This window comes from Ovis aries, chromosome 14 (genome assembly GCF_016772045.2).
Source record: "Ovis aries strain OAR_USU_Benz2616 breed Rambouillet chromosome 14, ARS-UI_Ramb_v3.0, whole genome shotgun sequence".
Lineage (NCBI taxonomy): Eukaryota > Metazoa > Chordata > Mammalia > Artiodactyla > Bovidae > Ovis > Ovis aries.
In genome coordinates this window covers 49873588-49898208 of record NC_056067.1, presented here as the reverse complement: position 1 = coordinate 49898208, position 24621 = coordinate 49873588, and the positions used below count along the sequence as shown (strand labels likewise).

The 24621-nt window shown below is 45.4% G+C and overlaps 1 protein-coding gene across 1 annotated transcript; it reads right to left on the bottom strand.

Moving 5' to 3' along the window:
• Positions 1-11306: 11306 nt before the first annotated feature.
• Positions 11307-23115, bottom strand: LOC132657656 (uncharacterized). The gene is given in 3 exon segments (XM_060397850.1): positions 11307-11365; positions 19384-22191; positions 22194-23115. Coding segments are annotated over 3 exon segments (3789 nt in total).
• Between the last annotated feature and the right edge of the window lie 1506 nt (positions 23116-24621).

The window sequence follows — 24621 nt, the reverse complement described above, 5'->3', positions numbered from 1 at the left end:
AATCAATTATATAAGGATTTTGGAAGAGATGATGCCCCTAACCAATGCTTTGTTCAAGGGTCAAATGTACACGTATATTTGAAAAATTAATACGTAAATGGTTTGCTAAGGACTTTACTGGTTAGGTTATGTGATTTTTTCCCCTTAAGCTGAACTAGTAGCTTGGAAGTTTTGATTAAAGTACACATTGTTCTGGGGGGGGGGGAAGACCTTATTCTCAAATCTAGGATATCATTAGTAACGTAATACTTATGTGTGCGTGTGCGTGCTCACGCGCATGCATGTGCACGTGTGTGACCGTGTGCGCCCGTGTGCTTAGTTGCTCAGTCATGTCTGACTATGACCCCATGGACTGTAGCCTGTCAGACTCCTCTGTCTATGAAGTCTTCCAGGTTGGCATTTCCTACTCCAGGGGATCTTCCTGGTTCAGGGATAGAGCCGGAGTCTCCTATATCTCCTACATCGGCATGTGGATTCTTCACCACTTGAGCCACCTGGGAAGAGTGGCTCAACATAAGAGTAATAATCTTAAGAGTAATAATCTTAATTTATTTTTGTCACATGGTAAACATTTTCCCCCAAAGTTAAAGATGAGTGGTTACAAAATAATATTCACTTCATAATCTCCAACCCCTCCAACAGCCTCTCCCACAAATACCATTCAGTTAAAACAACATGTTCAAAGTAAACCTTATAAAAATGTGAATTTTTATAACTTGGGTTCTTCATGGAAGACTTCTTTTTCACATAATAATTTTAAAAACTGTACATTTCAGATTCATACCACTGGGCCACCAGGGAAGTCCCCCAAAATGAAAATTCTTACTGAAAAATAGATGTTTTTGTTTTCTAAAGATTACTAGTAGTCAAAAGTAACTGAAATAGCTTCTTGGAGCAATCATTTCAACCAAGTGACTTTCATTAATTAATTACATTTTGGTTGCTCTCTTGGTCTTCATCGCTGCAAGTGGGCTTTCTCTAGTTGCGATGAGCAGAGGCTACTCTTCCTTGAGGTGCATGGGCTTCTCATTGCAGTGACTTCTCTCATTTAGGAGCACAGGCTCCAAAGCATGGGCTCAGTAGTTGTGACCCAGGGGCTTAGTTGCTCAGTGGCATATGGAATCTTCCCCAATTATGAAGTGAATATTATTTTGTAACCACTCATCTTCCATGGGCGTATGGAACCCTTGGCAGGTGGATTCTTAGCCACTGTACCACCAGGGATGCCCCCAACCTGTTTTATTTTTTTTCTTCAGTCTTTAAGGATGTTATCATTTGTGTTTCAGCAGATACCAAGGTAATTCATGTTTGTGTCAAACTACATTGGAGTTAATGAAACAAGTGAAATCATTCTGACTTCCGTATTTCCATATGGGATGAATCTCTAATCACCTTACCCTGGGGGGTGGTGGTGCTGTGAGGGGGCCGGTCGGGGGGGGCGGCATCTGCTTTCTGCTTCATTAGTACCTAGATTTACTCCAAGTTCATCTTATCTCTGTTACAAAATTCATCAATAACAAAAATAACTTCTTGTGATATTTTCCTAAGTAATTAAATAAATGTAAATTAGATAAGAGTTTTTAGAGGAAATCTTTAAAAATAATAATTATGTTTTATGGTATGTGGTGATTTGAAACTTTAGGATCTTGCTAAATTAAGTCAAATGAAAATTTACTGAATATCTAGATTATTCCCAAATAAAATAAGATACTAAAACACTGATTACTGAACACAGGATTCTTTTTACAGAGAAAATGAAGATATTTAGGACTACTGGTAAATATACTTGGTGCCACACTAAGAAAGTTTCTATAAGAAAGCACATGTTTTAGGAAGCTATAAATGGTATTTATGAGTTCACCAGTTTACAGAATGCTAATGTAAAATTTGCTTACTTCTCAATGTAAAGTTGCTTACTTCTTAATTTGCACTAGAATTTAAGTATCTTAAAGGTCAAGGATTCTAATTAACATATGCAGTTAAAATTACTACAAAGTTAATAAAGAAAACATCTTTATGTGTAAGACCAAACAAAGGTACAAAGAATGGAAATGGTATTTGTTAGGGAAAGAAAGTAATTTTGTCCTAAAGCTGATTATTTCTAAATGAGAAAGAAAATAAAGGATAAACTAAAATGGACATAGAAAGATGTAAAAGGTTTGTTTTTGTGAGAAAAAAGGAATCTTTAGAAAGAAATTTTAAGTGTAGCCAGGACTGGCTAAGGTGAAAACGAATTTAAGTTAATGAGTAAGCTACGTGCTGCGATTCACAGGGTCGCAAAGAGTTGGACACGACTGAGCGATTGAACTGAACTGAATGCAAAATTAAACTTAGTCTTTTCGCTCTGTTAAGAGGACAAAGTTTTCTTGAATATTGATCTGCTTTTGAGAACAGATTGTGAAGTTGTTGTTTTTTTAACCTTTTAAGTAATCTGTTGTAACTTCCTGTATTTGCTTTTGAAATATTTTATTGTCATGTTTGCCAAAGAATTGATGCTTTTGAGCTGTGGTGTTGGAGAAGTCTTTTGAGAGTCCCTTGGACTGCAAGGAGATCAAACTAGTCAATCCTAAAGGAGATTAGTCTTGAATATTCATTGGAGGGACTGATACTAAAACTGAAGCTAGCTCCAATACTTTGACCACCTGATGTGAAGAGCCGACTCATTGGAAAAGACCCTGATGCTGGGAAAGATTGAAGGCAGGGGGAGAAGGGGGCAACAGAGGATGAGATGGTTGGATTGCATCACTGACTCAACGGTGAGTTCAGGCAAACTCTGGGAGATCCCGAAGGACAGAGAAACCTGGTGTGCTGCAGCCCATGGGGTTGCACAGAGTCAGACGTGACTGAGCGACTGAACTGAACTGAACTGATTGTCACGTTGGTTAAGCAAATAAGCATTGTTTCACAGTGACCTATGATTCAACTTGACCAAGTGTTTTAAAACTTTTTGATATATCCATCAAACTTTCTCAAATAAAATTCTAAGTGAAATCCCTTTATTATCTAAGTAACCTTGAGATTTTCAGAGGCCCCTGAAACATCTCAGAGAGATATTAAATTAATTGACTTATTTGGTACATGAAATTACATGGGAACCATTGTGAAATAAGTGATAACCTTCTTAGGTCATATTGCATGGGTAAATGTTAATAATGTGTGTTCTAAAATTATATGGAATTCCTAAAATCTGTTATATGTTAGTGTTAATGTCATCATTCATAATTCTAGTTATTACGTTAAAATGTGTATCACAGAAATAAACAAATTTTCTTTGTCGATTACCTTATAGTCAGATCTTTACCATGCCATTTTTACTCTTTTGTCATTTACAAACAGTTAACATTTTACTCTCATGCTTTTGCAAAAATGCTACATCTTCAAGAAGGTTCATAGAAAGGACTTTTTGACAAGAACAAACTGCTGATAAACTTTTAGACCATACCTTTGAGCTGGGTAAGAATTTATAGAACTCTAATGAAGAAACCGATGGCTTCATAAAACTACTAACCAAAGCTCAAGAAGTAGTTACATAAGACTGAATGGACTGAGGGATGATTATAATTTTTGTGGCTTTTTGTCTGAAATATTACTAATTTTTTAAATCTTTGTTTTCCAGACATAAGGAGTCTTTCCTCTCGAGGTAACTAGAACTTGCAGCAATTCGATATCTTGGTAAATAAAGATGAAACATTTATTTATTTATTTATTTTTGCTGCGTGGCTTTCAGGGTCTTAGTTTCCTGAAAGTGAAAGTCGCTCAGGCATGTCTTATTCTTTGCAACCCTATGGACTATACAGTCCATGAGATTCTCCAGGCAAGAATACTGGAGTGGGTAGCCTTTCCCTTTTCCAGGGGATCTTCCCAACCCAGGGAACGAACCCAGGTCTCCCGCATTGCAGGCAGATTCTTTACCAAGTGAACCACAAGGGAAACCCAAGAACACTGGAGTGGGTGCGCTTTCCCTTCTCCAGGTGATCTTCCCAATGCAGGAATCAAACCAGGGTCTCCTGCATTGCAAGAGGATTCTTGACCAACTGAGCTATCAGGGAAGCCCTAACCAGAGATCAAACCTGGGTCCAGGCAGTGAAAGTGCCAAGTCCTAACCACTGGACCAGCAGAGAATTCCCAAACCATATATCTTTTTCTCTCTACCTGATCCCTTCTGGTGGGATCCTTCCAAAATCCCTCCAGAATTTCTTGTGCCACTACCCTCCACCCTGCCCTGGCACACTCGTATTCTGGTGGCATGGCACAAGAAAAGAAAAAGACTCCTGGGAGTCAAAAAAGGAGATTTGATCCCAACGAAGAGCTTTGGATAGGACCAAACAGGAAGCCTATCCTTCTGTCTGGAGCTCAATATTATTTTATAATAGATTCATGAGCTAGCTCATTGGAACCCAGACAAGATGGTATTATGGGGTAAACAATAATTTTGGAAGGCATCCTTTACAACAGCTCAGAAGGTTTATTCTTCAAAGATGTACCATTTGGCCAAAATGTTACTCATGGAAGCCATGGTATGGTTCTCAAGGACATTTTCCTTTACCTGCAGGTCCCTTTGAAATTTGGCGGCTTGATTTTATACAAATGTCTGACTCTCAAGGTAATCAATACATTCTTGTTATGATTTGTATATTTCACATTGGATTGGAGCATTCTCATGCAGACAGCCCACAGCACAATCAGTAGGGAAACTCCTTTTCAAAAGGGTAACCCTCTTTCGGGGAGTCCCCTCAGAAGTGTGTTAGTCACTCAGTCGTGTCCGACTCTTTGTGACCTCATGGAGCCCGCCAGGCTCCTCTGTCCATGGAATTCTCCAGGCAAGAGTACTGGAGTGGGTTGCCATTTCCTCCTCCAGGGCATCTTCCCAACCCAGGGATCGAACCCGGGTCTCCTGCACTGTGGGCAGATTCTTTACCATCTGAGCCACCAGGGAAGCACCCTCTTCCCTCAGAAATACATAACCATTAAAAAAAACAACAACATAGTAATAGAGGAACTCATTTTGCTGGACAAATTGTTTAAGAATACTTTAAGATTTGGCCGACTATGGAGCGTTTCCATGGTGATTTTCCTCGGTCTTTCCGGTTAATGGAACCAGCTGGAACAATTAAAACCCAATTGGCTAAAACTGTAGACGCCAAGTCTATTCCACTAACCCTCCTCAACCTTAGATCTACACCCGTTGATAGAAACATCACTGGTTTCCTTTAGAGATCATCACAGGGAAACTAATGAGACTGGATGAAGGATTATATGAACCCACATTATTGAAAGGAAACATATCACATTATTACAAAAGTTTAATTGAAAGTGGAGCACATGATCTCTCACCTTAGGCTATCGTTCCAGAAAAAATTCTTCTGGCGATTGAGTGCTTATTGCCTGTGGTATGTATTTGCTTTTAGTGAGTGCTTGTTCAGTTGCTAAGTTGTGTAAGTTGTGTCCGACTCTTAGTGACCCCATGGACTGGAGCTGGCCAGGATCCTCTGTCCTTGGAATTTCTCAGGCAAGAATAATGGAGTGGGCTGCCATATCCCCCTGCAGGGGATCTTTCTGACCCAGGGATCGAACTCATGTCTCATGCATTGGCAAGCAGATTCTTTACCACTGAGCAACCCAGAAAGTGCTTAGAGGCAGGTTCAAATGAGGCCAGAGCTCAGAAATGTCAACTAAGAAGACCCCCACCCCCACCCCCTCCCCAAACTGCCCCATCTTTGCCCTCTTTCTCCATATCCTTGCTGGATTAACTGGATGTGAATTCTCTGAGCTGAAGACCCCACCTCCTCCCAGGAATGTCTCATTATAGTTCTAACAAGGCTCTTACACTTACACAAGAAGAACAGATACCTGACATAGGGCAGGAGCAAGGTAGCGAGGCTCATTGCTGAGTCCAGCGTTAACTCTTTAGGTGCTGTTTTCTGGGGAGATCGGGGGATTCTGGGGTGACCAGGGCCACGTGGGAGCAGTAGGGGAGACCCTCAGGACAGTGGCTATTTACCACGAAGTCCAGGAAGTATTTAGATATTTTATCAATATTAAGCCTTGTCAGTCCTGGCCCCAAAATCTTAAAATGCTGCTGCTGCTAAGTCGCTTCAGTCGTGTCCGACTCTGTGCGACCCCGTAGACGGCAGCCCATCAGGCTCCGCCATCCCTGGGATTCTCCAGGCAAGAACACTGGAGTGGGTTGCCATTTCCTTCTCCAATGCATAAAAGTGAAAAGTGAAAGCGAAGTCGCTCAGTCGTGTCCGACTCCCAGCGACCCCATGGACTGCAGCCTACCAGGCTCCTCCGTCCATGGGATTTTCCAGGCAAGAGTACTGGAGCGGGTCTTAAAATGCTAAAGCTCTCTAATTTAAGAACTCCAGCTCCACGTGTCAGTGTGGTAACAGCAGGGAAGAGCATGGACTTAAACTTCAGCTAGACCTGTCTTTATGGGGCTTCCCTGGTAGCTCAGCTGGTAAAGAATCTGCCTGCAATGTAGGAGACCCTGGCTTGATTTCTGGGTCGGGAAGATTCCCCTGGAGAAGGGATAGACTACCAACTCCAGTATTCTTGGGCTTCCCTGGTAGCACATATGAAGCTGCCTGCAATGTAGGAGACCCTGGTTCGATTCCTGGGTCGGGAAGATTTCCTAGAGGAGGAAATGGCAACCCACTCCAGTATTCTTGCCTGGAGAATCCCCATGGACAGAGGAGCCTGGAGGGCTAGAGTCCATGGGGTTGCAAAGAGTCACAAGACTGAATGACTAAGCATAACAGAGACCTGTCTTTAATTCTGCCCCTGCCAGTTCCTGCATCTCTTGGAGCCCCTGTTTTGCAATGTGAAAAATGAGACGATGCCTGTAAGGTATGAGCCCAGGATTAGCCCAGGTAAACATCACTTCTTGGAGATTGTTCCTGGGTGTAGGGTAAACCTTGACGGTTGTTTTGTTTTGTTTGCTTTTTTCTTTTTTTGTAATGCAATTGCTTGACTTAAGCTTTGATTGTCAGAGGCATCTGCTTCCAAGGTGCCTTTCTCAAATAAACACATTACCGGCCACAGGATTCGGTGAAGAGCCAGCCCACCTTCTCCCTCTGAGGCCCTTTGTTTTAGAGCTCTTGGTTGACATGGATAACTTGAGATCATTTGGGTTGCTTGCTTTTTTCTCTTCTTACACTTCATTTATTTTTCCACACTTTATTTTCATTTGATTTTTAAATTAATTAATTTGGCAGCACCAGATCTTAGTTGCAGCACTTGAAATCTTTAGTTATGGCCTGTAGGATCTAGTTCCCTGACCAGAGATGGAACCCAGGCTCCCTGCATTGGGGGCGCAGAATCTTAGCCACTGGACCACCTGGGAAGTCCCCTGTCTTCCCACACTTTAAATTCATGCTCTTCTGTTTTGAATTCACCAGTGAGGAGTGGGCCAGTGAAACCCTAGGTGCCCATTCTTGACACCAATAAAAGCAGAACCCCAGGTTTGCCCCCCACCCCTCCACACTCCCCCCCCACCCCCCATCTATACCAGAGACCTCACTGAGTGGCTCCAGCTGCACTATGTAATTTCTAGGTCTCATAAATAATAAATCTTTATTTTTTTTCTCCGCAAAGTTTCCTGATGGTTATTGCTGAAGGGCATCTTGCATATAATAAAAACTCCAAGGGCCAGTCCAACCACAAACACTGCTTATTGATAGCCTGAGGCCAGCAAAAACACTGGGGATTTAGAAAAGACAGAGGAACCAGAGATCAAATTGCCAACATCCATTGGATCACAGAAAAAGCAAGAGAATTCCAAACAAACATCTACTTCTGTTTCACTGACTATGTTAAAGCCTTTGACTGCATAGATCACAACAAACTATGGGAAATTCTTAAAGAGGTGGGAATACCAGACCACCTTACCTGCCTCCTGAGAAAGCTGTATGTGGGTTAGAAGCAAGTTATAACCAGACATGCAACAATGGACTGGTTCACAATTGGGAAAGGAATGCATCAGGGCTGTATATGGTCACCCTGCTTATTTAACTTCTATGCAGAGTACATCATGTGAAGTGCCAGGCTGAATGAAGCTCAAGCTGGAGTCAAGATTGCCGGGAGAAATATCAACCATCTCAGAAATGCAGATGATATAACCCTCATGGCAGAAAGCGAAGAATTAAAGAGCCTCTTGATGAGGGTGAAAGAGGAGAGTGAAAAACCTGGCTTAAAACTCAACATTCCAAAAATGAAGATCATGGCGTCCATTCTCATCACTTCATGGCAAATATAGATAGGGAAAAAATGGAAACAGTGGCAGATTTTTATTTTCTTGGGCTCCAAAGTCACTGCAGATGGTGACTGCAGCCATGAAATTACAAGATGCTTGCTCCTTGGAAGAAAAGCCGCAACAAACCTGACCGAGTATTAAAAATCAGACACATCGCTTTGCCGACAAAAGTCTGTTTAGTCAAAGCTACGGTTTTTCCAGTGGTCATGTATGATTGTGGGAGCTGGACCATAAGGAAGGCTGAGTACTGAAGAAACGATACTTTTGAATTATGGTGCTAGAGAAGACTCTTGAGAGTCCCTTGGACAGCAAGGAGATCAAACCAGTCAATCCTAAAGGAAATCAACCCTGAATGTTCATTGGAAGGACTGATGCTGAAGCTGAAGCTCCAATACTTTGGCCACCTGATGTGAAGAGCCGACTCATTGGAAAAGACCCCTACGTTGGGAAAGACTGAGGGCAGAAGGAGAAGGAGGAGAAGGGGGCAACAGAGGATGAGATGGTTGGATAGCATCACTGACTCAATGGACTCTGGAAGATAGCGTAGGACAGGGAGGCCTGGTGTGCTGCAGTCCACGCAATTGCAAAGAGTCAGACACGATTTAGCAACTGAATAGCAGCAACACATCTGTGAGGCAAAACAATGCCCTGGTTAAGAGCTCAAGCTCCGAAGTCAAGCAGATCCTGCTTAAGTGGCAGGCCAGCCACCTCCTAGCTGTGACCTTGAGAAAGGCCTTTTGCCACTTTGCAAAGTCTCACTTCCCTCAGCTCCCTCTCTCTCTCTTCCTCAGTTCAGTTCATTGGCTCAGTTGTGTCCGACTCTTTGTGACCCCATGAACCGCAGCACACCAGGCCTCCCGGTCCATCATCAACTCCCGGAGTTTACCCAAACCCATGTCCATCGAGTCAATGATGCCATCCAACCATCTCATCCTCTGTCGTCCCCTTCTCCTCCTGCCCCCAGTCCCTCCCAGCATCAGGGTCTTTTCAAATGAGTCAGCTCTTTGCACAGGTGGCCAAAGTATTGGCATTTCAGCTTCAGCATCAGTCCTTCCAATGAACACCCAGGACTGATTTCCCTTAGGATGGACTGGTTGGATCTTCTTGCAGTCCATGGGACTCTCAAGAGTCTTCTCCAACAGCACAGTTCAAAAGCATCAATTCTTCAGCGCTCAGCTTTCTTTATAGTCCAACTCTCACATCCATACATGACCACTGGAAAAACCATAGCCTTGACTAGATGGACCTTTGTTGGCAAAGTAATGTCTCTGCTTTTTAATATGCTGTCTAGGTTGGTCATAACTTCCCTTCCAAGGAGTAAGCGTCTTTTAATTTCATGGCTGCAGTCACCATCTGCAGTGATTTTGGGGCCCCGAAAAATAAAGTCAGCCACTGTTTCCACTGTTTCCTCATCTATTTGCCATGAAGTGATGGGACCGGATGCCATATCTTCGTTTTCTGAATGTTGAGCTTTAAGCCTACTTTTTCACTCTCCTCTTTCACTTTTATCAAGAGGCTCTTTAGTTCTTCTTCACTTTCTGCCAAAGGGGTGGTGTTATCTGCATATCTGAGGTTATTGATATTTCACTTTGCTCCAAACTCACTGGCTCCCTCTCTGTTTCTGAACACAGTGGGCCCATCAACCTCACGGCCTTTGCACTAGCTGGTTCTTCTGGGAATGCTCTCCCCGAGTATATCCAGATGGCTCCCACTCTCATCCCATCTAGGTCTTTGCTCAAAGACGCTCCTTCTCAGGGCAGCCTCTCCTCACTTATTTAAAACTACCACCCCCTCTGCCTAGCATTTCCTTTGTCCTCTCTCTGCTCTATTTTTGACCGCAGCACTCATCACCATCTGATACACCATATATTTTCCATTTGTAGTTTTACATTTTAAGTATAGTTGATCTGCAGTGTTGTATTAGTTTCTACTGTACGGCAAGGGGATTCAGTTATATATATATATGTATGTCTATGTATGAATACCTGGCTTCCCAGGTGGCCCAGATGGTAGAGAATCCGCCTACAATGCAGAAGATCTGGGTTATCCCTGAGTCAAGAAGATCCCCTGGAGAAGGAAATGGAAACCCATTTCAGCATTCTGGCCTGGAGAATTCCATGGACAGAGGGGTCTGGAGCACTACAGTCCACGGGATTGCAAAGATTGTGAGTGACTAACCAGCTGGCACTAGTGGTAAAGAACCCACATGCCAATGAAGGAGACATAAGAGACACAGTTTTGACCTCTGGGCGGGGAACTTCCCCTGGAGGAGGGTATGGCAACCCAGTCCAGTATTCTGCCTGGAGAATCCCATGGACGGAGGAGTCTTGTGGGCTTCAGTCCAAAGGGTTGCAAAGAGTCAGACACGACTGAAGCAACTTAGCATGCACACACACACACACGTATATATTTTTTCATGTTCTTTCCCATTATGGTTTATCACAGAATATTGAATATAGTTTCTTGTGCTACACAGTAGGATCTTGTTTATTTTATATATAGTAGTTTGATATGGCACATCTTTTGCTTTTTACTTAGTGTTTGTTTCCAAACATACAGGAATGTAGACGCTTTGAGGGCAGTGTAAACTCTTTGTCAGTTTTATCCACAGCTACTGTGTTAGGTGTATAATTTGTTAAGTACATGAGTAAATGAATAAATAAAACTGACACAGAGGAATAACTGGACAAGCAAAATGTGGTATATCCATACAGCGAATGTTGTTCAGCCTTATAAAGGAAGGAAATTATACTCATACTGTACCATAGAGGAACCTTGACATTATGGTAAGTGAAGTAAGAGGTGAAAGTGAAAGTCACTCAGCTGTGTCCTACTCTCTGCGACCCCAAGGACTACATGGGTCATGGAATTCTCCAGGCCAGAATAGCAGAGTGGGTTGCCATGCCCTCGTCCAGGGGATCCTCCCAACCCAGGGATCGAATCCCAGGCCTCCCGCATCGCAGGCGGACTCTTTTCCAGCTGAGCCACCAGGGAAGCCCTAAATGAGGTAAGCCAGCCACAAGAGGACAAATGCTGAGCGGTTCCCCGTATATCAGGCGCCCAGAGCAGCCAGATTCATGGCGACAGGAAGTGGAGAGGCGGTTGCCGGGCCTGGGGGGAATGGAGGATGGGGAGTTGTGTTTTAACGGATACAGTTTTGCAAGATGAACACCTTTGCAGATGTAGGTGGTGACGGGTGCACCAACATGAATGTACTTAAAGCCACTGAACTGGACTCTTAAAAACGGTTAATTTTATGTTACACCACTTCCAAGTGGTAAATTTTATGGTATGCATATTTTACCACAATTAAAAATAAATGAATCAATAATTTAAAAAAATCTGATGGGGGCTCATGATATCTACTTCACAGGCTTGTTGTAAAGCTTCAGTAAGACAGTCCCTGTGAGCAGCAGATAAATACAGGTTGTGGTTCTCATGGCTGGAGAATTCTAAATTGTAGTGGCTCTGTGATGAGAGAAACAGCATAGCACGGTGATGTGGGTCTTGGCAAGTCCTGGCTTCCCCACCTACCAGCTGGAGACCACTGGGGCTCAGTTTCCTCCACTGTAACATGGAGATAACAGTACCTACACTTGAGGTCATGGGAGGACGGAATGACTTAATAACTGTAAAATGTTTACAACATTGTGTGGCACAGAGGGAGTAGTTTACAAAGGCCAGCTATTCTGGTTGTTTGAAGAGCTCATGATTCCAACATCTATTTATGATAAATATGATAAAAATAAATATTATTTCTTTGTTTCTAAAGCCCCTAAATTCACCCTCCACCCCCGGATAACTGGGCTGTAAAATCATTTAAACTAGACCTTATAATTTATTGCTACACCCACATTGCTTTGAGAGTGCAAGAGGTGCTATTAGTAACTGAGCCAGGGACTTCCCTGGTGGCCCAGTGGCTGGGACTCCAGGCTCCCAGTGCAGGGGGCAGGGGCTCCATCCCTGACTGGGGAACCGAGATCCCACATGGCACGGCCAAAAAAGTGAATGAATTAATTCAAAGAATAATTAAGCCAGGACAAGAGTCAGTTAACCGGACTATCCCCAGGCCATCCCGGGCAAGAGTCATCCTTGTATAACTCATCCCTCCACAGAAGGCAGCAGAGAGCAAGTCTCTTGGCTGATGTTACCAAACAGGGCTCACTGGTTCACCCACCCGCCAAGCTTTCTTTGCATCATCAGTTTACTCAAGGACTGAGAGTTAAGCCAAAGACAGATGGAAGCACATGAGCCCTCTCCCCGGTACAGGCTGTGGCTCAGAGGCAAGAGCACAGGTGGGAACCCAGCCCTGGGGCCCAGCCCCTGCTGGGTCTGGGTGTTGGCTGGGAGTTGGAGAAAAGGTTACCAGGGCCCTGCCTCTGTCTGCACGTGCCTCAGAGGAGATGGCACTTTAAGGACATACAGGTGTGCAGCGAGTGGGATTCTTTAAAAATATGTCAGACCACATTCTCTCTGCTCAAAAACCTTCCACGGGTTCCATCTCTTTCAAGAAAAAAGCCAAAGTCCTCTGCCATCAATCCTATCACCTCTCCCATAACTGGCAAGCTCACTCATCCTGTCAGCCACACTGGCCGCCTGGTTGCTTCTCTGAACTCCAGGCACAGTCCTGCCCCAGGGCCTTTGCACTGGCTCTTCCCAGGGCCTGAAACTCTTCATTGGGATATCTGCATCAGCGCTTTCTCATTTCCTTCAAATTTCTCTTCCAAAGTCCCCTTCTTAGCAGGATCTTCCGAATCACCAAGTTGAAAACCACAGATGGCCCCATCCACTACTCCTGCCCCTCTAATTTATTCTCCCACAGCTTTTTACATCACCTTCAAACATTCCATGTTGTTGTCGTTCAGTCACTAAGTCATGGCCGACTCTTTGTGACTGCATGGACTGCAGCACGCCAGGGTTCTCTGTCTTCCACTGTCTCCTGGAGTTTGCTCAAATTCACGTCCATTGACTCAGTGATGCTATCTAACCATCTCATCCTCTGTCATCCCTTTCTTTTGCCTTCAATCTTTTCCAGAATCAGGGTCTTTTCTAATGAGTCAGATCTTCGCATCAGGTGGTCAAAGTATTGGAGCTTCAGCTTCAGCATCAGTCCTTCCAATGAATATTCAGGGTTGATTGCCTTTAGGATTGACTGGTTTGATCTCCTTGCAGTCCAAGGGACTCTCAAGAGTCTTCTCTAGCACCACAATTCGAAAGCATCCCATACCATTTAGTTATTTCTTGTCTCTTAATTATTATCTATCCCCTCTCCCTCCCTCAACACACATAAATGTCAACTCCGCAAATGTAAGTACTTTTCCTGTTTGTTTGCTGTGGTATTCTCAGCACCTAGCACAGAGCCTAGAATGTAGTAGATGTTTGATAAGTAATCTGTTGAATGGTCTGTGAGGCAGGCATTTTTATTACCCCACTTTACAGGTGAGGAAACTGAGGCTGTGAAGTGGAAAATCACTTGACCAAGGTCACACAGTAGAGAAAGTGTCAGAGCTGGGATTTATTTAAGAAACATATTCATTCAGGATAAAGATGTGGTACATACATACAATGGAATATTACTCAGCCATAGCAAGAAGGAAATAACGCCATTTACAGAAACAGGGATGAACCTAGAGATTTTTATTCGAAGTGGAGTAAGTCAGACAGAGAAAGACAAAACCATATGACATCACTTACAGAAAGAAAGTGAAAGTGAAGTCTCTCAGTTGTGTCCGACTCTTTGCGACCCCATGGACTGTAGCCTACCACGCTCCGCCGTCCATGGGATTTTCCAGGCAAGAGTACTGGAGTGGGTTGCCATTGCCTTCTCCAGAGGATCTTCCCAACCCGAGGATCAAACCCGGGTTTCCCGCATTGTAGGTAGATGCTTTACCATCCGAGCCACCAGGGAAGATCTAAAATATGACCACAAATGAACTTCAACAGAAACAGATCCACAGACACAGAGAAGAGACTTGCAGTTGCCAAAGAAAGGAAGGTGGGGGAGGAAAGGAGTGGGAGTTTGGGGTGAACAGATGCAAACGATTATACATGGAATGGATAAACAACAAGGCCCTCCCGAATAGTACAGGGAATTACATTCAATATTCTTTGATAAGCCATATTGAAAAGAATGTATGTATATGTATAACTGAATCACTCTGAAGTACAGAAGAAATTAACACGACATTGTAAATCAATTACACTTGAATAAAATAGATTTTAAAAATGCAAAAACAAAACAACCCCCCCCCCCCGCATTAATGCAGCAAATGTTTATTGAGCACCTACTGTATGCCAGCTGACATTCTGGGAGCTGGGATAGAACTCCCAGTGATTGAAGGAAGCCCCAACCCAGGGTGTCAGACTCCCAAGCCTATTTGTGGACATTAATGTGCATTTAGGGAAACTGAGGCCAGACAATGGAAGGGAGGCACAGGGTCCCAGCCAGGGGACAGGGGCTCAGTGTCGGAAGTGGGCTTGGCTCTGCAGGAGCTGTCCTGGCTGTAGGATGAGCTGGAAAGCTGTCCTGGGTCCGCAGGTCCAGAGCCACGGAAGGCAGTGGAGAGGTGGCTGAGAAGTGCTGTACCAGCCACGTCAGGTGGAGAAAGAGCTCAGTCTCCACCAGAGACTCTCTGGGGCATACCCAGCACCCAAGGTGAGCAGGGAGCCTGAGATTAGAGTTGAGGAGGGAGAGACAGAAAGAAGGGGATGGGAAGCACAGATTAGAGGTAATAGACCTGGAGAAAGAGATAGGTCAGAGATGACCTCTGGGCCATTGTCCGAGTCACTGATGATTTAAGACTGGGATTTCAGTTCAGAAATCTTTCCTGATTTCCTCCTTGAACATTGAAACTTCATTCTCCCATAAGCCAGGATGTCACACACTCTCGTCTACCCATGAAGGCAGGTATGTCCCAGGTGATCACCTCAATGAGTGCGAACAGCTCCATCTGAGAAGCAAAGTTGCCCCTGGGTTTGGGGAGAAGATAGACTGAGGCATTTCAGTATCTTCCCAGAGATACTCGGAAAGTGAAGCTGTGAGACTTTCAAAGACCCCAGGAATCAACCATGTTTCAAATACGCTGAAAAGTCAGGTGGGGAAATGATGGATTAGCCCTACTTAAGATCATCCTTGGGTCTGCATCCTTTTGTCTTTCAGTAGCAGCCCACAGAATCAGGCAATCACTTCTTTTTTAAAGACAAGAATTTTATCTGTTTATTTTTGGCTGTGCTGGGTCTTTGTTCCTGGGCAGGTCTTTGTTACTGTTTCTCTAGTTGCAGCGAGAGGAGGCTCCTCTCCAGTAGAGGTGCTCGGGCTTCTCATTGCGGTGGCTTCTCTTGCTGCAGAGCACGGACTCTAGGGAGCATGGGCTTCAGTAGCTGCAGCCCGGGGGCTCCGTGGTTGTGACTTCTGGACTCTAGAGCACAGGCTCAATAGTTGTGGCACATGGGCTTAGCTGCTCCTTGGCATGTGGGATCTTCCCGGACTAGGGCTTGAAGCTGTGTCTCCTGCATCAGCAGGCAGAGTCTTTACCACTGAGCCACCAGGGAAGCCCAGGTGATAGCTTCTTTTATTGAACTGAAGTTGATTTATGGTTTGTGTTAGTTTCAGCTGTACAGAAAAGTGAAAGCAGTAGCTTCTTCAGTGAATGCATGTGACCCAAGAGTTTGCTCCTAGGGACTGCTCCTTCAGTGACACTCTGGGGAGGCTGGAGACCCAGGTAGAACAGTATACACTGCCACAAACAGAAAAACTCAAAAATCATGTTGATGTTTGGCAGAAATCAAACCAATGTTGTAAAGCAATTATCCTTCAGTTAAAAATAAATACATTTAAAAAAGAGCAAACTAAAAAAAAAAAACTCGAAACAATCCACATCAATATGGGAATGAGTGAATACATTATGGTGTCTCAACAATAGAAGCCACACAAACATTAAGAAAGACTTAGAACTCTGCATGCTGCAAAGGCACAATAACCGAGACGGATGGCGGAAGAAAGGTCACGATGGGAGGCCAAGAGTGCTTAGTTTTGTAAACCGTCTACGTACATTCATATTTATGTGTGCGTTTCAACAAACAAAATTTGAAGGATGTATAAGAAATCCTTAGCCATGCTTGTCACTAAGTTTATAGCTTGTGATCTAGGAATAGGATGGGGAGGAGGACTTTATTTTCATTTTATTATTAATTCATAATTAATTAATTAGACCATGTCTCATGGCTTGCAGAATCTGTTTCCAGACCAGGGACTCCAGAACCTGGGCCCTGGCAGTGAAGGTGCCAAGTCCTTACCACAGGGCTGCCAGGGGGACTGCCATACTTTCACTTTATATTCTCTCGTTCTGCAGGATTGATTTTTTATTAAGTGTTTGCTTTATCCTCATAGCTCAGCTGGTAAAGAATCCGCCTGCAATGCAGGAGACCCCGGTTCAATCTGCTGGACTGAAGATCTGCTGGAGAAGGGATAGACTACCCACTCAAGTATTTTGGGTTTCCCTTGTGGCTCAGCTGGTAAAGAATCTGCCTGCAATTCGGGAGACTTGGGTTCGATCCCTGGGTTAGGATCCCTGGGATCCTTGGAGAATGGAAAGGCTACCCACTCCAGTATTCTTGCCTGGAGAATTCCATGGACGGTATAGGCCATGGGGTCGCAAAGAGTCGGACACGACTGAACGACTTTCACTTTACATGTATAATTAAAAAGTAGTTTAAATAAACTGATTAGCCAGTGTTTACAAAGCTGTCCAATTTTTAGGTAACTAAGAAAACTGATCATTTTAAAAGCATTTTGTATTCTGAATTAAATGTGCTGTTTATTTTACCTAGAAGTTGGAGGATTATGTTTAGTTAGGTATTTTTAATCATTATCTAGCAAATGTAAAAAAAAAAAAAAACAAAAAAACAACCCAAAAAACCTTTCGGGTGTTTTCCATAGGCTTGGCACAATCTATAGTTCCTGAGTGAGAACTGACCTCAGGATTAACTGTGGCTAGGGTATATCTGTGCTTTCCATCTACTCTTCTTGCCTGAGCCTGGTCTCCAGCATGTGTTTTCCAAACCAATGAGAAATGGAGTACTTTCTTGTCAAATTGGCAAACAAGGATGTCACAGCCATCAGCGATTCCAGCCCTCCATGTGAACTTCTGAGCCCTGAGGAGACCCAGGAAGGAGAACAATACCAGTGATCCCAAAGCCATTAGGCTGCAGCCACTCCCTATGGTGAACTCCGGGGAAACTCAGGATGTGAATAAACACAAGATACTGGCCCCCTCTTCCCCAGGGGAGATGCATATGAAAGGAATGATTTCAATGAGCCCAGACTCTTGCATTTTCCCATACATAGAAAAGCACTAAATTCCTTAACTTCGGATATCTGGTTTCCTTTAATTAACGATAATCTCTTAATGTTCAGACTACCTTCCCTTTGTTGTAAAACTTGTGTATAATCCGGCTCTTCCCCTCACTTCCTAGGAGCAATTCTCTGGGTTACTTGAGATGCTGTCTGTCGGGCTTAAGTGTTAGGCACCGAGCCCGAGCCCGTATCTCCGAACCGACTGAGAGAGCAAACAAGTCCACCACGGTAATGCAAAGGCAAGAAGGGAATTTTGTTTCTAGCGCGCTAGGGCCCAAGTCTCATCCGACACGTCGGAATCTGACGAGAGCCCCGAACAAAGGAGTATGGCGGCTTATATACAGGCGGTTTTTTTTTTCTCAGTTACAGGAGTAGCTGGCATTACATGATTGGCTAGGCAGGATGAGCGCATGCCCTGTCTCTTTCTGGTTGGTGTGTATGGGTAGTCTTCCTAATTTGGTCAAGGAATGCTGTTTTTTTCCCAGCTAACAGGAAACATGACTCAGGTCCCTGGTGCTATGCACCTCACTGAGCCGTCCGGCCTGCCTGACATTCCCCCCTGTTCTTAGATCATACAGAGGAACCTTCCTCTGGTTCCTGAGACACAGTCTGATATTGTTGCCGAAGCACGAACAGCTGTACTGTATTTATGCATTCCTTTACAAAGGATACAAGTCTATTGATAATGCATGGGCCAAAGGCAAGCATCTCACGTGTTAGTCCATTTTGCAGTTTCCAGGTGATTTTGAAGGGTTGGTGCGGGTTCACGCTGGCAGCTTCGGAGCAGAGTAACATGGTCATCCATAAGATGGTCCAGACCAGTTGCCTTGGTCCTGTCGACGACGCCGGAGCTTCAGCCTCAGGGGGTTGGACGGGCGCAGAGATGCTTCCCATTCTTTTTTAGCGTCTTCCTGCTCTGCTGAAGTGGCTGGGCGTATGTGGTTGCAATGCACCCAAGGCCCGATACCATCGACCTTTAGGGCAGTTGGGGTGGTAAGAAGAACAACATAAGGACCCTTCCATTTAGGTTCTAGTGCCTTGGTGTGGTGCCTTTTGACCCACACCCAATCTCCGGGGCCGATGTTATGTGAGGGGATAGTCCCCTTATTTTGACCCTCATGTATTTCCCAGAGTGGTTTCCAGACGCGAGAATGCACTTTGCCCAAAGCCATCAAAGCTTCCTGGAATTGTCCCAAAGTAGGAGGTGGAAGTTTCTTTCCTTCAAATATTGGACATACAGGGGGAGGCCGCCCATACAGAATTTCAAATGGGGTCAGATTAAGCTGATAAGGAGTATTACGTGCGTGAAAGAGGGTGAAGGGAAGGAGAGTCACCCAGTCCCCGCCAGTCTCTATAGCCAATTTAGTTAAAGTTTCCTTTAGGGTCCGATTCATTCTTTCAACTTGCCCCGAGCTCTGTGGGCTGTATTCACAATGTAATTTCCATTTGGTCCCCAGACCTAGGGCAAGGCTCTGAACTATTTGGCTCACAAAAGCAGGTCCATTATCAGAGCCAACAGTCACCGGAAGGCCAAACCTGGAAACTATTTCTTCTAAAATCTTTTTAGCCACTACCATTGCAGTTTCTCCCTTAGTAGGAAAAGCTTCTACCCACCCTGAGAAGGTATCTACCAACACTAACAAGTACCGGTAACCATACTTGCCTGGCCTTACCTCGGTGAAATCTATTTCCCAGTGCTGCCCTGGCCCTTCTCCCCGATGCCTCAGTCCTGCATGTTGCCTCTTTCCTGGCCTCATCTGTTGATGTGCTTTACAAGCATGTACTATGTTCTTCACAGTTGTTTGGTGCTGAGGGAATCGCAGGCGCGCAGTTTGAAAAAGCATTAGAGTCTTTTTCCATCCCAGATGAGTAGACGAGTGTAGATGCTCACACAGTTGCCGTCCCAACTGAGCAGGGAGTATCAAGTAACCATCGGAGTCTCGGTACCATCCATCCTCTCCTTGTTGGAGGTTGGGACGTTCCTGGATCCAGGCAAGGTCTGTGGATGAATACTCAGGGGTTGGGGGCAAAGTTCCCATACCTGGGGGTGGAAGTCCGATCGCCAACACAGGAGCGATAAAATCTTCATCAGCCGCTTTTCGAGCTGCCAGATCTGCGGCACGATTTCCTCGTGCCGTGGGGCTGTCCCCTTTTTGATGTCCAGGTACATGTACTATTGACACAGCCCGAGGCAACTGCACAGCCTCCAGAAGTCGACGGATTTCTGGCAAGTTTTTAATCTCTTTTCCTTCAGCTGTCATAAACCCCTGTTCCCGATATATCGGGCCCTGGATGTGTACCGTGCCAAAAGCATAGTGACTGTCAGTAAAAATAGTTATTCTTTTTCCTTTAGCTCTCTCTAATGCTTGAATCAGGGCAATTAACTCTGCTCTTTGTGCTGAGGTGTCTGGGGAAAGAGTCTCCACCCATATCGTTCGTCCAGAATCATCTACCACTGCGGCCCCCGCCTGTCTCTGTCCATCTTTTACATAACTGCTTCCATCTGTAAACCATATTAGCTCACTGTTATCCAGTGGCATATCTGTTAAGTCCTTCCATATTGCCGTTACCCCGGCCAGTATCTCATCGCAATCGTGGAGGGGGCTATCCCCCTCCGGATTGGGCAAAAGAGTAGCCGGGTTTAGAGTGCAGGATGTTTGAAAATGAATCCGTGAGGTGTCAAGTAGCAGGGCCTGGTAGTGTGTCAAGCGGGCATTGGAAATCCACTTACCCGGGGGTTGTTTCAGAACTCTCTCTATAGCATGAGGAGTGTAGACCAAGAGTCTCTGTCCATAAGTCAGTTTACCAGCATCATGGACTAGGAGCGTGGTGGCCGTGATGATTCGGAGGCAAGGTGGCCATCCGGCTGCCACTGGGTCCAATTTCTTGAAAAGGTAAGCTATGGGACGCTTCCAAGGCCCCCACTTCTGTGTTAGTACCCCTTTTCCTATCCCTCGCCTTTCATCTATAAATAATTGGAAAGGCTTAGATGGGTCAGGAAGGGCAAGGGCAGGAGCTTCCAGCAAGGCACGCCTGAGCTCCTGAAAGGCTGTTTTCATTGACTCAGTCCATTTCCAGTCTTTGTTTTCTTTGGTCCCTTCATACAGGGGCCTGGCCTTTTCTGCAAACCCCAAGATCCATAATCGGCAATATCCCACAGTTCCCAGAAATTCTTTCACTTGTCTAGGGTTGGCCGGCTCAGGGATCTGGAGGATGGTTTCTTTCATAGCCTGTGGTAGCCACCTCTGGCCCTGCTTTGTCTTATAACCGAGGTATGTAACCTCTTGCTTGGCAATCTGGGCCTTTTTGGCACTGGCCCTGTAACCTAAAGTCCCCAAGGTTTGGAGAAGGTCACCTGTTGCCTCTTGGCACTCTTTTTCTGTAGTCGCTGCCAGCATGAGGTCATCAACAGATTGTAATAAAACAATGGTAGGGTGTTCAACCCAGTACTCACGGAGGTCTTCATCCAAGGCCTCGTTAAACAACGTGGGTGAGTTTTTGAAACCCTGTGGTAAGCGAGTCCATGTCAGCTGCACAGGAGTCTGACCACTGTCTTCTTGCCATTCGAAGGCGAAGATCTCTTGGCTTGCAAGGGCAAGAGGCAGACTGAAAAAGGCATCTTTTAAATCTAAAACAGTATACCAAACGTAGCTTGGTGGCAAGCTGCTTAGCAATGTATAAGGGTTAGGAACCGTAGGATGAATATCACTCACCCGTTTGTTGACTTCTCGCAGGTCTTGAACCGGTCTAAAATCAGTTCCCCCAGGCTTCTTTACGGGAAGCAGGGGAGTGTTCCATGGGGACCGGCACTTTCTCCAGACCCCAGGGTCTGTGAGGCGTTGTATGTGAGGAGTAATCCCTTGCCGAGCCTCTTGACTCATGGGATACTGCCGCACCCTCACCGGTGTGGCACTGGCTTTCAGTTCCACAATAATAGGGGGCCTCTGTTTGGCCAGTCCCATTCCTGCTGTTTCAGCCCAGGCCTGAGGGTATCTCTGAACCCATAGCTGTACTTCGGGACTTATTGTCTCTGGGGCCTCTGGCAAATACAGTCTGTATTCATCCTTTAATGCCAGAGACAAGACCTGAAGAGGATGCCCGGTTCCATCTAAAACTGACACTTGCCTGTGGTTGAAATGAATTTGGGCATTTACTTTAGACAGTAAATCTCTTCCCAGCAAGGGCGCTGGACACTCAGGTATCACCAGAAAGGAATGGGTCACTTGGTGGGCCCCCAAGTTCGCATGCCGTTTTGTAGTCCATCCATATCGCTTAGTCCCGGTTGCTCCCTGCACCCAGCTACTTTTCTTAGACATGGGTCCATCTCTTTGGTTTAAGACTGAATATTGAGCTCCCGTATCCACCATGAAGCCAACCGGTTTCCCCTCCACATTTATAGGTACTCAGGACTCGGGGAGGGGCGTCGAGCCCTGACCCCCCTAGTCACTATCCTCACCTGCATAGAGGATATGACTGTCTGGAGAGGGAGTCTCGTTCTTGGGATTTTGGGGCCCCTCTTTTAGGTTTTTCTTGGGGCATTTAGCTTTCCAATGTCCAATCTCCTTACAAAACCCACATTGGTTTTTTCAAGCTTACACCTTGCAGGTTTTTCCTCAGTCTTTGAGTCTAGCTTTTTCCCTTTTTGGAACCTATTTTTGTTTTCAATTCCGGCGAAAAATATCTGAGCCAGCTCTTTTTGGTTCTTACGGTTTTCTTCAGGTCTAAATTCTCTTTCTTCCCTTCTAATGCGATCCTCTCTCTCCTCTGGGGTCTCTCTATGATTGAAAACTCTCTCTGCTGCCTTCACTAGATCTTTCAGGGACTGTTCACCCAGCCTCTCTATCTTTTGTAACTTTCTCCTAATATTGGGGGCTGCCTGATTCACAAATGCTAGCATAACTGCTGCTCGAGACTCATCTGCCTGTGGGTCCATAGGAGTATACTGTCTAAAAGCTTCCATTATCCTTTCAAGGAAGGCTGCCGGGCTCTCATTTGGCTCTTGCCTCACTGAATTGACCTTGGCCAAATTAGTTGGCTTTCTGGCGGCCGCTCTAAGGCCGGCCATAAGGGTCTGGCAGTACACTCGGAGACTCTCCCTACCTTCAGCGCGTTCGAAGTCCCAGTTGGGTCGCACCAAGGGGAACCCTTCCTCAATGAGGTTAGGCTGTATTGTGGGCCTCCCATCTACCCCCGGCATGTTCTTCCGAGCTTCTAACAGGATTCGCTCGTGCTCCTTTGTAGTGAAAATCACCTGTAACAGTTGCTGACAATCATCCCAAGTGGGGTTGTGAGTAAAGAGGATAGATTCTAAAAGATCAATAAGACCCTGTGGTTTTTCAGAGAAAGAGGGAGCCTGAGTTTTCCAATTGTACAAATCACTAGTGGAAAAGGGCCAATACTGATATGTCCTTTCCCCACCCTCTCTGGCTGGCCCCACCCGGACCGGAAATGCGTGAACAGTGGAGGAGGGAATTTCCGGGCCTTCTTCTTCCACTGCGCTGGCCATTTCCCTTGCTCTTCCCCGAGTTCCCTGGGCGGGGCCCCCTTCCCTAGGAGGAGCCGAGGGCTCAGCCCTCCCTTGGGCTTCTCCCGATGAAACTTGTGGAACCTGTGGAAGCAAGGGCGGATGTGGATCCGCCTACGGGGGTGGGAACAACTCGGTTTCCAGGTCAATCAGATTAGGATACAGAGAAGAAGATTCCTGGAACACTGGCTTAGGTCGTTTTTTGTCCTGTTTTTCATCCTGTTTTTCTTCTTTTTCTTCAGAAGCTTTCATGACTAGCACCTGTGGGTTTAGCGAGGTTGGAGTAGGGGAAGAGGGACAGGGAGGTTTAGGAGGTTTAGAAGGAGCGAGAACAAAGGGTTTAAGCCATTCCGGCGGGTTTCTCACTAGATCCTGCCAGACCAGAATGTAGGGAGTCTAGGGGTGAGCACCCTCTCTTTAACTGCCTGGATAATTTGGGGATTGAAGGTTCCCTCTTGTGGCCATCCAACATCAAAGGTGGGCCACTCGGTGGAACAGAAAGTCACCAATTTGCTCTTCTTCACCAGTAACGAAAGATTCTGAGCTCTAGACTTAAAATCAGAAAAATGGTCAGTCATCAGAGACAGCAGAGTAGAAGCAAATTGCCCCATGGGTACAGAGAACACGGACAATGACAACAAGACTCACACGGACAGTGCCGGCACACAGAGTCACAAAAACGACACAACAAACAGATTCCAACTCTCAATATTACTTTCAGTATCCTTTATAGCACTAGGGACCCCTTCTCTACTTGCAAGTGTCTTACCATCAGGACGTCCTCAGTGCCAGCTGCCCTCCCGGTTCGCTACCGGGGACCTGGCCTTACGCTGGGCTTGCCTCTTCACTTTACACCTAGATGCCTCCCCAGTACGATACTGGGCCCCGGACTTAATCTAGGCCTCTGCACTGCTAGCACCGGTGCTCAGAGCTCTCAACTCCTAACGAGATTATTCCCTTCTACCAGGAGAGTTGTCCTCCCCGGTAGGCCGGAGATCCCGGACGAGCCCCCAGATGTTATGCACCGAGGCCGTATCTCCGAACCGACTGAGAGAGCAAACAAGTCCACCACAGTAATGCAAAGGCAAGAAGGGAATTTTATTTCTAGCACGCTAGAGCCCAAGTCTCATCCGACACGTCAGAATCTGACGAGAGCCCCGAACAAAGGAGTATGGCGGCTTATATACACGCAGTTTTTTTTCTCAGATACAGGAGTAGCTGGCGTTACATGATTGGCTAGGCAGGATGAGCGCATGTCCTGTCTCTTTCTGGTTGGTGTGTATGGGAAGTCTTCCTAATTTGGTCCCAGCTGACAGGAAACGTGACTCAGGTCCCTGGTGCTATGCACCTCACTGAGCCGTCCGGCCTGCCTGACATTAAGTACTAAAAATTTTTGCCAAATAAAACATAAATCTCAACTTTTAGGTTGTGTGTACACAACTTTATAGGTTGTGTCACAACTTTTAGGTTGTGCTTAAGTTGACACCA